This window comes from Dendropsophus ebraccatus, chromosome 8 (assembly GCF_027789765.1).
Source record: "Dendropsophus ebraccatus isolate aDenEbr1 chromosome 8, aDenEbr1.pat, whole genome shotgun sequence".
In the NCBI taxonomy this organism is placed as follows: Eukaryota; Metazoa; Chordata; class Amphibia; order Anura; family Hylidae; genus Dendropsophus; species Dendropsophus ebraccatus.
This window is the reverse complement of record NC_091461.1, coordinates 109,388,526-109,402,888: the sequence shown is the minus strand read 5'-3', so window position 1 is coordinate 109,402,888 and position 14,363 is coordinate 109,388,526. Positions and strand designations below refer to the sequence as shown.

The 14,363-nt window shown below is 43.6% G+C and overlaps 1 protein-coding gene across 3 annotated transcripts in view; it reads right to left on the bottom strand.

The window, feature by feature from the left end:
* Nucleotides 1–14,363, bottom strand: part of IL23R (interleukin 23 receptor) — a 34,345-nt gene that overhangs the window by 9,392 nt on the left and 10,590 nt on the right. For 2 of the 3 annotated variants that reach the window (XM_069979416.1, XM_069979417.1), the window contains exons 2-8: nucleotides 13,440–13,551; nucleotides 11,800–12,078; nucleotides 11,164–11,287; nucleotides 5,938–6,098; nucleotides 4,801–4,946; nucleotides 3,891–4,032; nucleotides 885–967 (exon numbers count right to left, since the gene is read on the bottom strand). In XM_069979416.1, the coding sequence (XP_069835517.1) occupies nucleotides 885–967; nucleotides 3,891–4,032; nucleotides 4,801–4,946; nucleotides 5,938–6,098; nucleotides 11,164–11,287; nucleotides 11,800–12,078; nucleotides 13,440–13,509 (1,005 nt within the window). In that variant the 5' untranslated portion in view covers nucleotides 13,510–13,551. Of the gene's footprint in view, nucleotides 1–884; nucleotides 968–3,890; nucleotides 4,033–4,800; nucleotides 4,947–5,937; nucleotides 6,099–11,163; nucleotides 11,288–11,799; nucleotides 12,079–13,439; nucleotides 13,552–14,363 lie in introns of those variants that run through there. The other variant, XM_069979418.1, reaches the window with a different exon arrangement.

Genomic DNA, 14,363 nt, shown 5'->3' with positions numbered 1-14,363 from the left:
ACCATTTGGGGAACACAGCCAGCCACACAAACATGCAGGTACCAACATCACATCTGTGTGCTGGACAAGCATTGGCGTCACAACACCAACACCATCGGCCGAGATGATACCAACAAACCTGACCACCACACAAACACACCCAAAAAATACTGCCATACAGTCCTCAGATATTTGTCCCATATTTTTCCCCATATAGTCGTTCTTATTAGTACTATACATATAAATACATGCAGTACAATACCCACTGAGCAGCTGTTCGGTACAATTCCCAGAGTGTATTGCTTTCCCCCAGCTCTCCATTACAGCCCTTCCATCCTGCCTAGTCCCTTCCCACAGCACTCCTACTAGTTCTCTGTCCAGAGCTGCTGCAGAACGTTTTTGCAGTCAGTAAATCTGCAGCACCTGCTGTATTCATTCCCTGCCTGCTCCCCTGCCTGTGGCAGCAAGCTGTATATTATTTCTCATTCCCTAAATGTCTCAATAAAGATACATAAATGTGTGTATATATCAAGAGGAAGGTGATGTAGGCTGTAGGGGCTGGTCAGAGGTAATAACATAATTCAGGTGTCGAGACAGGATGCAGCCAAGCCTCCTGAGAGGGAGAAGTCAGGGAGATAGAGACAACACCACACTGAACATTACGGAACTACACAACTTCCATTTAGTGGTAAATCAAGCAAAAATATGCTGAAGCCAGTACAGTGCTAACACTATATTAGTAAGCTATATATCTTAGGGTGATTGTTTTATGTAACTACAACCTTCTGATACCGGAGGACCCCTTTACCCTTCTTAGGACCCTCTATAGCCATACCCATATTAGCCACAGGGATCAGTCTATGTATAAACTTCTATACTTTCATCACCAAACTGTTATATGTTACCATAATGAGGAAGGTGACCTCCCGGGCTCCATCAGGAAGCTGCTGACCCAGAATCCTCCACACATTAGGAACGTCTTCAGGAGCTGTGCAAGAAAGAAAGAAGTTTCAGAAAGTGTCTTGATAACTTCTGAGGCATTTCATGGTTAACTACCCGCATTAGAAATAGACATTTATCACAAGCAGGTGATAACACTCAACAATTTCCCCATGATACTATTTGCCCCAATATTCTTTTTAGCTTTTGTTCCATCTCTTGCAATAGTCATTTGTGGACAGCAGATGGCGGCAGTGTTCACATTGTCACAGCTTTGTGCTATTTTTTTTTTTATAAAAAAAATGCCATAAAAGCACCAAATATTAGCAAAACATAAAGTAGTACAGCTGATTATCTGTAATACAAAGCCTTATACCTTATACAAAGAAACTTCACCCCCTCTTTAAGAAGACCACCCCTTATTCAGCCCACATTTCATGTGATGGATTATCAGTACACCATAGATTATGCACTGTAGCCAGGCCTGTATTTAGAGTTCATGCTGCCCTAGGCACTTTGCATGCAGAGGCGCCCCCCGCCGTTACTGTACATGCATGGTATATACCCTGGCACTTGGGTGCCGCTCTGCTTGATGCCCGCTGTTCCCATCAAACAGACGTGATGGAGGAAGGAGGCCGGGGACGTCTTAGTTTGGGGACTGGTTCTGTCCAGTGTTGGACTGGGGTACCTGGAGCCCACCAATATACAACCAGTGAGACACGACATGCTGACCCGCTCCTTTCCTGAATTCATCTGTATCTGTGACAAATCTCAGAACACCCTCCATTTATACAGCTCTCAGGGTATGCTGGGAGTTGTAGTCTCTGAGAGGACAACCCTGAAGGTCCAGCAATACATCTGTCTATGCTGTACTACAACTCCCAGCATATCCTGAGGGCAGCAGACTATCAGTACATGCTGGGAGTTGTAGTGCCTGCAGCTGTTGTAGTTGGGTCCTATACACTGAATGCTTTGTGGCATATAAGAATACATAGATCTGTGGGGGCTCAGTGTAGGGAAGTGACCCCAGAACATCACTAATAGGGGATAGAATAACAACATCTCCCCCTATCCCCTATTAGTGATGTTCTGGGGTCACGTCCCTGCACTGAGCCCCCACAGATCTATGTATTCTGTTCTCCCACAAAGCATCCAGTGTATAATGCACCTAGGACCCAACTACAACAGCGGCAGGCACTACAACTCCCAGCATTTACTGACAGTCTACAGCCCTCAGAATATGCTGGGAGTTGTAGTGCCTGCAGCTCTTGTAGTTGGATCCTAGTTTAAAAGTTTGCACTAGTGTACTGTAGTGACTGCAGGGCTGTGTCAGTACACTACCGCAAACAATACACTGGCCCAACCAGCCTGCCTGCCCATCCTGCTCCCAGCCGCTCAGGCAACCCCCCCCCCCCCCTCCCCCGGCGCGGACTAGGCACCTGTGGGCCGGTGCCTACGGAGGTTTTTTTTTTTTTTTTTAATAATAAAAAAAGTGTTCCCTGCGGGCGCCTAGTGGCAAATACGGCCCTGACTGTAGCCGCCTTTTAATGCACTTTAGGCTGGTCTTAAAGGGGTACTCCCCCCAAAATTATTTTTGCATTAATACGCTGCCCACCCGTAGCTTTCCATCTTTCCAATATAAAGTTATTATGGGTTCTGCACAGTTTTGCTGTTATCCAGCTGCACTCACCCCCAGGGATTGCAGAGAATCATCAGACCTCAGTCCAACCCGACACGCTCCCTGCTCCTGGCCCCCACCCTCCGTGTCGGCATCACGTGTCCTCAGTCCCAGCACAGTGAAGTGACTGAGAACACTGATGGGGTGGCTGCTGTTACAGAGGGAGACAGCGATCAGCGCAGCTGTGACTGCATCCCTCTCTAACAGCAGCCACCCGGTCACCCCCAGCCCAGAGCTCACCCCCTGTGTCCAGAGCCTCCCGGCAGCACTCACCCGCAGCGCACAGCCCCCCGCCCCACAACCAACCGCCCCCTCCATCACCCGTGGCATCCCTCACTCACCGGAGGCATAGCCGCTGCACTCACCCGCGGCACCCCCCCCCCCCCCCCCCCGGCAAGCTCAGCCCCCCCCCCCACCCCCCCGCGATCGCCCGCGGCTCTGCTACACCGTCACCCCCAACTCAACTCTGCTACACCGTTCCCCCCAACTCAGCTCTGCTACACCGTCCCCCCCAACTCAGCTCTTCTACACCGCCCCCCCCAACTCAGCTCTGCTACACCGTCCCCCCCAACTCAGCTCTGCTACACCGTCGTCCCCAACTCAGCTCTGCTACACTGTCGTCCCCAACTCAGCTCTGCTACATTGTCGTCCCCAACTCAGCTCTGCTACATTGTCATCCCCAACTCAGCTCTGCTACACTGTCATCCCCAACTCAGCTTTGCTACAACGTCACTTCCAATTTAGCTTTGCTACACCGACACTGCCATCTCAGCTCTGCTACACTGTCATCATCTCCTTCATTGTCTCAGCTCTCCTACTTCACCATCATCAGGCAGAAGCATTGCATGATGGGAAATGTAGTTTCCTATCTTGGATATAGATTGGCTTTTAGAAAAACTTGTAACTCAGGAACGGCAGCAGCTAGAAAGATGGGAGATGGCTCTAAATACTCAGGGGGACTTGGTGAGTAAGGCCAGCTAGGTTTGGGAGCATTTCATTTTTTTTTAGCTCTTGGGGGGAGTACCCCTTTAACTGTATGTATGGTTTTAGGCAGATATTGAGGCAGCCATACATATTACATCTGACCCCCACAGTCCACATATACATTGTATTCAGTATCTCCATTAGTCCCATAGAAAGTGAATGGAGCATCGCCATACATATTCAACTACTCCACTCCAAGAGGACACAGGGTGGTGATCATGGGCCTAATATCTGTACAGGCTTGTGTCTAAACTGGAGCCCACATCATCATAGGGAGCCCCCTAGAGGTAGACCAGTATATCTCACATACCTGACGGTGGGACCAGATGAGGGGCGCTCCACTTACTCCAGTAACTCTTTCCAATATCCTCTCTGCAGCGAACACGTAAGGAATCTGCATTACGGATTTTATTCAATGAAACAATGTTGTCTTTGTTTATTTGTTCCCCGGCCTGTGCAATAGACCAAGAAATGCCATTAGAATACAGTACATGCAATTACTATTACAATAAAGTCTGACCTAGATCTTAATAGGGGAAGGTCGGAACCTCCGAATGTGTTACCCGCAGGGCTCAGATAATCCTGATCAGGACTGAACAAGCTGATGACTACAAGAGAACTTGCCATTCGACTGTAAATCATGTGCTGTATGTGTTTTCACCACTAGGTGGCAGTCTGTATACAGCTGTATATGGCTACTGTTGATTTATATAGCATCTAAAAGAATTCCCTTAGCTTGCACTCAGTGTATATATGGATAAAGCAGGTTTAGGTCCACAGGGTGCAGCTTTTCTGATATTACAGCTGACAAATCGAGGACCATCAGGAGCAAACAATATGATAAAGGATGGGGTATAGACATGGTTATGGAGACAGTGGTTTGTGGCCCTTGTGGGTTTTCTAGGAAACTCAACTGTAAATGGTAATTCAGAGCCTCCATTCCCATCCACTGACATGACACCTGCAGTGACAGTGCGGCCCCCAAATATACCCCTGGAGTGTTCCTCTATAGGACAGAAATGTTCTATAACATATATTACATAGTTTATTATATTGCCTTGTACTATTGATTTATGCAAAGGCAGTGACCAATTAAAATTCCCATTTAGTATTATCTAAGATGACAAAAAGGACCTAAAATTTATTAAGGAATGTCCCCTTTAAATGGATAATGCATAGATGGTTTGCTAGGTGCAGGCCTAAAAAAGGATTTTACTTACCAATGCCCAACTCTGCAGTTTCAGGGTCTTATACTCCACCTGACAGTAACGCTGGTGTTCTGATGTTTGGTTCCTCCAATGTATGTGAATCCTGAGGCTTCTATCCGAGATGCTGATCTTTCTGATCACTGGGGGGAGGGGAATCACTATTGAAGAAAAGAGAGTAAAGCACAAGAAAAGGTCATAAGTATTGGATAATTCCTATTTCTGCAGAATGTAAAGAAAAAAATCCTTGTTTTAGATTCAGATTGCAGATTTATATGGAGTGTTCCTTTAGGCTGCGTTCACACTACATATATTTCAGTCACTATATTTCAGTCAGTATTGCAACCAAAACCAGGAGTGGATTAAAAACACAGAAAGGCTCTGTCCACATAATGTTGAAACTGAGTGGATGGCCGCCATATAACAGTAAATAACGGCCATTATTTCACTATAACAGCCGTTGTTTTAAAATAACAGCAAATATTTGCCATTAAATGACGGCCATCCACTCAATTTCAACATTGTGTGAACAGATCCTTTCTGTGTTTTTAATCCACTCCTGGTTTTGGTTGCAATATGAGGACCACAATACTGACTGAAATATACGTAGTGTGAACCCAGCCTTAATATGGGCCAGGCTGCCTGTTATATATATATATATATATATATATATATATATATATATATATATATATATATATATATACACAGACTTTTAAAGGGGTTATCCAGCGCTACAAAAACATGGCCACTTTTCCCCTCTCTCGTCTCCAGATTGGGTGGGGTTTCAAACTCAGTCCTATTGAAGTAAATGGAGCTTAATTGCAAACCACACCTGAACTAGAGACAAGAGAGGGGGGAAAGTGGCCATGTTTTTGTAGCATAGGATTACAAAAATATGGCCTCCTTCTTCCAAAAACAGCGCCACAGGGGTGGCGCTGTTTCTGGAAGAAATCCCCGCACAGGTCCAAACTAATAAATGAAGGTCTGCAGCCTGGCAGGGTAATATATTGTACGTGAGCTCTGAGGCTTCCATTCCCCTTCACCGCCACATGCATTAGAGGATGTGCGTTCAGCAGATGTCACGTCTGTAGAGATGAAAGAGATGACAATCTGTCTGGTTTCCTTCAGTAGGTGGAATCGATCAGGTACCTATATCAGCCAAGCGGAACCGCACAGCCTCCGATTCACTTTGATTTAGTTGGTTTGCAGCAAAAATCTGTATCTGATGCGTCTCCTTCTGAGTCATATCCACTGGGAAAGTCACAACGGCCTCAGTAGTGTTCACAGCGGCGCCCTCTCCTGTCTGCAGACTGCAAAATGGACAGGTCACAGTTTGTGTCTATGTATCTCTCTCTACTCAGTGAACACTGTACAGATAATATATCCATACACATAATATAATATTGATACAAAGGTCAGGGCTGAACAATCCCTTCAACTCCAATAGTCACATGGTGTGCCTGACTGTAACCCATGGAAACAGAAACTTAGAGGTTAATTATAAATTTCTGTCTACTTACAACCACCACTAGAGGGAGACAACTGCATACAGTTTATTATTGAGTCCAACATATAACTGGACCAGGAGACTGTGATTAGATACATGAGGCTGTGATTAGATACATGAGACTGTGATTAGATACATGATAAATTGTAGAGAGGAGTAGAAGACACCATGATGGAGATGTTACAGCGAACATATAAAGTTATTCCTGTGCCGTCCTTGTGCTGTTATACCAGGGACATGTTATTATAAGCCGGCAGGGGCAATGAGTGACTACGGTTTGTGGCAGCTTCCTCTGTGACCACAGACTGAAGCTAAAGGGTGACAGTGTAACAATACAGAGAGATCCTAACCAATGTAACCATAGAAGACTGTTACACCTTCACCACAGGCGGGTATATATACTGACATAGATGACTTGGCTCAGAAACATCTCAGCTTCTCAGATGTATCATAAACCTACAGAATATGATGAATGAAGAGACCACCCAGAAGTGACAATCAAATCTATCTATCTATCTATCTATCTATCTATCTATCTATCTATCTATCTATCTATGTATCTATCTATCTATCTCCTATCTATCTATCTATCTATCTCCTATCTATCTATCTTCTATCTATCTATCTATCTATCTATCTATCTATCTATCTATCTATCTCCTATCTATCTATCTTCTATCTATCTATCTATCTATCTATCTATCTATCTATCTATCTATCTCCTATCTATCTATCTATCTATCTATCTATCTATCTATCTATCTAACTACCTACCTATCTACAATCAATCTATCTATCTATCTACTATCTATCTATCTATCTATCTATCTATCTATCTATCTATCTATCTATCTATCTATCTCCTATCTATCTACAATCAATCTATCTATCTATCTATCTATCTATCTATCTATCTATCTATCTCCTATCTATCTACAATCAATCTATCTATCTATCTATCTATCTATCTTTCTATCTTTCTATCCCTTATTGAGCTTCTGCATGTGAACAAATCATTTAAAGACATTATTTAGCAATGTTTTCTTTCATTTTCTGCGACCTCCCATTTACTACTACTACTTCAATGTGATTGACTTAAAGGGGTATGCCGCAGAAACATAACTGTGATATGTTGCTGCCCATAGTGAGACTTACAATTCTTAACATACTCGTTATTATCTATTCTGTCTCCTTCCCCCAGTTCATTAGCAACTTGACCTCGGATTAACCCTCCCAGCATTAAAAAGAAGCTACAAAGTTGCAGATTGGGACTTGTTTACATCAGCTGTCTCAGAAAAGAATGAGGGGGAGAGGGAGACAAAAAGAAAAGCTCATACACATTTTTTTGTGTCTTCGGCAAAAAGATGCAGCTCAGAACTGGGGAAAGGAGACAGAAAGGGTAATAACAAGAAGGAATGAATTATTAGTCTCGCCATGGGCAGCAACATATATGAAAATTTATATGTAGTATATGGGGTCTCACAAGACTCCGCCGACAAATGATGTAATTGGAGATAGAGGCTAAATGATGGAATTTCTGCCCAACCCCTTTGTTCTTAAAGAGATAAGCTACTGCCTAAGCTGTTTGGTTGCAGATCACTCCTCCCCAAAGAGGCAGAAACGTCTGGTCGTGCCTCATGTGTATGGAGAGGACAGGAGGGACAACTATTGGCTGATAGTTATTGAAGGTGTATGGCCACCCTAAGGACTCTATACCATTGTCTGAAGCTACAGATTTTGTTTGGACCAGCCAAACATCTATGGTCCTCCTTGAGAAGATGATGTCAGAATAGAGTAGGATGAGGCATACCCTATCGTACAGGTTCCGTCCTGATGGCTGCCAGGCCATAGGTTGCGGTAATATATTGCGGTAAGTATATTAATAGCACACCCTGGGGTCACATGGTATCCTGCTTCTTAGAAATCCATTATCGGTATGGGAAAAGATGACTTGGTTTGCTGTAAATCTCTCTGTTCTGATAGAGGTGATAACATTTTCGCTGTCATTGCTGAATCTGCAAAGATCTAATCACCGCTATGAAGATGACAAATAAAACTCGGAGGACTGAGATCAATGTATCAGATACTGGGTAATAGAGAGTATAGTGCTAATGACAGTATGATCACTGGGTCTGCACCCTGGACTAGGCAGACACCTGGCCTAGTGGACAGAATGCAAGACCTCGGAATTATTTTATAATAGGGAAATGGAGAATTAAAAAAAAAATCTCAAAAAATATGTTTAACATGAAAACTTGATGTAAACAATAGGTCATTTTCTGATGTCACATTCCCTTTAAATAACTATTAAATAGGTTGAGGAAATCAGAATGAAATCAGGGTTCCAGTCATAGGTTGTCCTGCTGTTTAAATCCTTAGTGATCAGTTGTAACTTGTAGGGGGACCAGATAGCTAGTTCCCAGTATTGTTTAGATAAGAATATAGTAGGATAAAAGGTTATGTATAACATGATAAAGGCACAGATAGTACTGCCTCCCTGACTGTGTAAATTATATAGGCACAGATAGTACTGCCTCCCTGTCCGACTGTGTAAATTATAGAGGCACAGATAGTACTGCCTCCCTGTCCGACTGTGTAAATTATATAGGCACAGATAGTACTGCCTCCCTGTCCGACTGTGTAAATTATAGAGGCACAGATAGTACTGCCTCCCTGTCTTACTCTGTGAATTATACGATACAGAAAGTATTGCCTCCTTGTCTGACTGTGTAAATGATATAGGCACAGATAGTTCTGCCTCCCTGTCTTACTCTGTAAATAATATAGGCACAGATAATACTGCCTCCCTGTCTGACTGTGTAAATGATATAGGCACAGATAGTACTGCCTCCCTGTCTTACTCTGTAAATGATATAGGCACAGATAATACTGCCTCCCTGTCTGACTGTGTAAATGATATAGGCACAGATAGTACTGCCTCCCTGTCTTACTCTGTAAATGATATAGGCACAGATAATACTGCCTCCCTGTCTGACTGTGCAAATGTTATAGGCACAGATAGTACTGTCTTAAGGCCCTATTACACAGGCCGATCAGCAGGAGCAAGCGAGAGCCCACCTGTCAGATCAGCGCTCGCTTGCTCCTCATTCCCTACTCGCTGTGAGCGGGTAAGAGCAAGTGGGGCCACAGAGAGCTGTGAAAGGGGCTCCTGCAGCTCTTAGAGCCCATAGGAGATAGCATAGGTCTGCTGCTGCCATTTCTATTGCGCAGAGCACTATACATGACTAGCAGACCGTCATTATTGTTCAAAATTTTTGCAACAACTTGAAAGACAAGTATCAGCCGACATTGTGCATGTAGGCTGCTCGTTGCCTTTTAACAGGAGCTATTACACCAATCGATTATCAGCCATAACAGATGATAATCGGCCAAATATTCCCAATAATCGCTTGGTGTAATAGGGCCTTTACCCTGAAATAATATGGTACAGAAAGTACTGCCTCCTTGTCGTACTCTGTAAATAATATAGGTACAGAAATCCACTTTTTGAAATCCACAACAGTTTAAGTACAGTATGTATAAACGTACCCTTATAAGCCTGGGTTCACACTATGTATATTTCAGTCAGTATTGTGAACCTCATATTGCAACCAAAACCAGGAGTGGATTGAAAACACAGAAAGGATCTGTTCACACAATGTTGAAATTGAGTGGATGGCCGTCATTTAATGGCAAATATTTGCTGTTATTTTAAAACAACGGCTGTTATATTGAAATAATGGCCGTTATTTACTGTTATATGGCGGCTATCCACTCAATTTTAACATTGTGTGAACAGAGCCTTTCTGTGTTTTCAATCCACTCCTTGTTTTGGTTGCAATATGAGGACCACAATACTGACTGAAATATACGTAGTGTGAACCCAGCCTTACTCTGTAAATAATATAGGCACAGATAGTACTGCCTACCCATCTCTCCATGTAAATAATATAGCACACATACTAGCTTCCTAATGGATCTGCCCAAGGCTGGCATCAGCACAGGGCTTGCTTGGTCAAGTGTTGGGGCCCACAGTGTCTCTAGGGGCCCAGAGAGGGAGAGGGGGTCGTTTAATGTTCAGCCTGGTCACTATAGTGCAGGGTGAGTGCTGAACATTGAAAGACAGAGAAGCAGCAGGACCTGCACAGAGAGAGAGAAGGGTGAAGGACCTGATCACATGACCTGAAGGTCCTTAACCTTACACAGTGGAGAGAAGCCTGACAGAGAAAGAGAGAGAAGACTGAGCTGTAAGTGCTGTGTGTTTGTGTCTGGGTGTGTCTGCGTCAGTCAGTTAGTGTCATTCAGTCAATTTAGTATCAGTCAGTGTCTGTGTCAGTAATGTGTGTTTGTGTATGTTAATAGTGTCTCAAGTGATTGTACGAGGTGTGTGGATGATGGGTGCATAGTGGATGGATGAGGGGCCCCCTGAGGCTCTGTCGCCCTAGGGCCCACAAAAACCTGGATCTGGCCCTGGAACTACCTTCTCATCCTTCCATGTAAATGATACAGGCACAGATAGTACTTCCTCCCTATCTTTCTATGTAAATAACATGAGCATGGATTATACTGGCTCCTTGAAAATTTTGCCTCCCATTTATAATTAAATGATATAGACACAGATAGTACTTCTGCCCTGTCTTTCCATGTAAACACTATAGGCACAGATAGTACTGCCTTTCTACCATATGTCATTTATAATACCAATATCTTCCTATGTGGCAGAGGGACGTGACAACTACCGCCTCATCCCCTCTAACTATATCCCAGCCCCTTCTACACCTAAGCAAGAAAATCCATCAGGATAGATGCCAAGGACATAAGGCTATATCACACAGGCAGCTACAAATTTACAGATTATAGCAACTTACTTTTTTAAATGCACTTCATACTGAGTGGGTAAACCAGTAGTCTGCCCTGTATTCCATTCACACTTCATCTCACTAGAAAATTCTTCTAAACGGCACTCAATATTTGTCGGTCGGTCAGGAGGATCTAGTGTAGAGAAGATAAAGATCAATTATAAAAACAACAACAACAATGTATACGCATTGTGTACTGTATACAGGTTCCAGATGCTCTGCAGAGCTCAGTGGATCTACCAATAAGAGGAGACCACATGGGTGAGAATGGGTGGGGGTCAGAGCCTCCCATGCAGTGTATTTATGTAAACAGGGATGGGGATGCTTTCAGAGAATTCTTCTCTATGTGGCCTAAGAAGAATAGCGATTCCCTTCGCCTCCTTCCCACAGACCGCAGTCTATCTGTAAGATACCCTGCTGCAGCAGGAGCCTCTCCCCACTGCTCTGCCTGCAATAGGAGAACAGGCAAGTTAAGCCACGCCCCTATGTAAACCCCACCTCTCCTGAAATTCGAAGGGATCACAAGGAAATTAAAGGGGTACCCCCCAAGACACTGTGTTTCTCCAAAAATAAGAAAGCCCTGACACAGTACTCCAAAAGTTTCACACAGCTCCCCCATAAGGACAAGTTACACAGAACACTTACATCCCACCTGTAACTGCTCCATGTTAATGACATATAGGCTTCTATTACATTCTATGTAACAAACAACATGGTAACTCTCTCGGATGTCAATGAGCTGAATGATGGATGTCGTCTGGTTCTGCCACTCAGGAATCCGCTTATCTATATTTATTTCAAATAAAAATGTCATCCTCCTGGTGCAAGTCTGCAGTTTATTAATGCAGATTATTGTAAGGTTGATTCCTACTGGCACAAGAGGGGCCGGAATAAATATCAGCTCTCCCTTAGTAGAGACCAAACCTGCAGAAAGAAGTGAGACAGTAAGATATATATATATATATATATATATATATATATATATATATACAGAATATAGAGATATATATATATAACACTAATTTACTAGATCTGACAGCTGTTCTGTGTCATGTAGTACATAGGATATGTCCTGTGTGGTGTAGTATAGAGGAGGTGTCCTGTGTGGTGTAGTATAGAGGAGGTGTCCTGTGTGGTGTAGTATAGAGGAGGTGTCCTGTGTGGTGTAGTATAGAGGAGGTGTCCTGTGTGGTGTAGTATAGAGGAGGTGTCCTGTGTGGTGTAGTATAGAGGATGTGTCCTGTGTGATGTAGTATAGAGGAGGTGTCCTGTGTGATGTAGTATAGAGGATACGTGCTGTGTGGTGTAGTATAGAGGATGTGTCCTGTGTGGTGTAGTATAGAGGATACGTCCTGTGTAGTGTAGTATAGAGGAGGTGTCCTGTGTGGTGTAGTATAGAGGAGGTGTCCTGTGTGGTGTAGTATAGAGGATGTGTCCTGTGTGGTGTAGTATAGAGGATGTGTCCTGTGTGGTATAGTATAGGGGAGGTGTCCTGTGTGGTGTAGTATAGAGGAGGTGTCCTGTGTGGTGTAGTATAGAGAGGATGTGTGCTGTGTGGTGTAGTATAGAGGAGGTGTCCTGTGTGGTGTAGTATAGAGGAGGTGTCCTGTGTGGTGTAGTATAGAGGAGGTGTCCTGTGTGGTGTAGTATAGAGGACGTGTCCTGTGTGGTGTAGTATAGAGGACGTGTCCTGTGTGGTGTAGTATAGAGGAGGTGTCCTGTGTGGTGTAGTATAGAGGATGTGTCCTGTGTGGTGTAGTATAGAGGAGGTGTCCTGTGTGGTGTAGTATAGAGGATATGTCCTGTGTGGTGTAGTATAGAGGATGTGTCCTGTGTGGTGTAGTATAGAGGAGGTGTCCTGTGTTGTGTAGTATAGAGGATGTGTCCTGTGTGGTGTAGTATAGAGGAGGCGTCCTGTGTGGTGTAGTATAGAGGATATGTCCTGTGTGGTGTAGTATAGAGGAGGTGTCCTGTGTGGTGTAGTATAGAGGATATGTCCTGTGTGGTGTAGTATAGAGGATATGTCCTGTGAGGTGTAGTATAGAGGATGTGTCCTGTGTGGTGTAGTATAGAGGATGTGTCCTGTGTGGTGTAGTATAGAGGATATGTCCTGTGTGGTGTAGTATAGAGGATATGTCCTGTGTGGTGTAGTATAGAGGATGTGTCCTGTGTGGTGTAGTATAGAGGTGTCCTGTGTGGTGTAGTATAGAGGATATGTCCTGTGTGGTGTGGTATAGAGGATATGTCCTGTGTTGTGTAGTATAGAGGAGGTGTCCCGTATTTACCTTCTGACATTTTTATGATAAGTAGATGGGAAATCCAAAACACATTCCATTTAGAAAATTTGATTTCCATATCTCAGTGTCAGACATCACATCATAAATGTATTGGTGACATCTGCAACAACAGGAAAGGGCATTAAGAGAATATTTAAGACATTGTGCTTCTTGCATATCAACATCACTTACAGCAAAATCATAGTTGGAATCACTGTGTTATATCCTGTATTATACCCCAGAGCTGCACTCACTATTCTGCTGGTGGAGACACTGTGTACATACATTACATTACTTATCCTGTACTGATCCTGAGTTACATCCTGTATTATGCTCCAGAGCTGCACTCAGTATTCTGCTGGTGGGGTCACTGTGTACATACATTACATTACTTATCCTGTACTGATCCTGAGTTACATCCTGTATTATGCTCCAGAGCTGCACTCACTATTCTGCTGGTGGGGTCACTGTGTACATACATTACATTACTTATCCTGTACTGATCCTGAGTTACATCCTGTATTATGCTCCAGAGCTGCACTCAGTATTCTGCTGGTGGGGTCACTGTGTACATACATTACATTACTTATCCTGTACTGATCCTGAGTTACATCCTGTATTATACTCCAGAGCTGCACTCACTATTCTGCTGGTGGGGTCACTGTGTACATATATTACATTACTTATCCTGTACTGATCCTAAGTTACAAATTCAGCCTAACAATAGGAGGTGTAAATCAAACAATATTACAGCCTGAAGCACGGTAATAAACCTGCTGCATTCTCAGACTCTCTTATTGGTAAACCTTCCCCAGTTTGCAGTACGTTACGTTACTCTGTTATCGGTGGCCAGAGGTAGTCAGAATAAAAGAAATCCGAAACCCTGAGCTCCAACCGATATAAAGATCTATTAGGAAATAACTCTAAAACCTA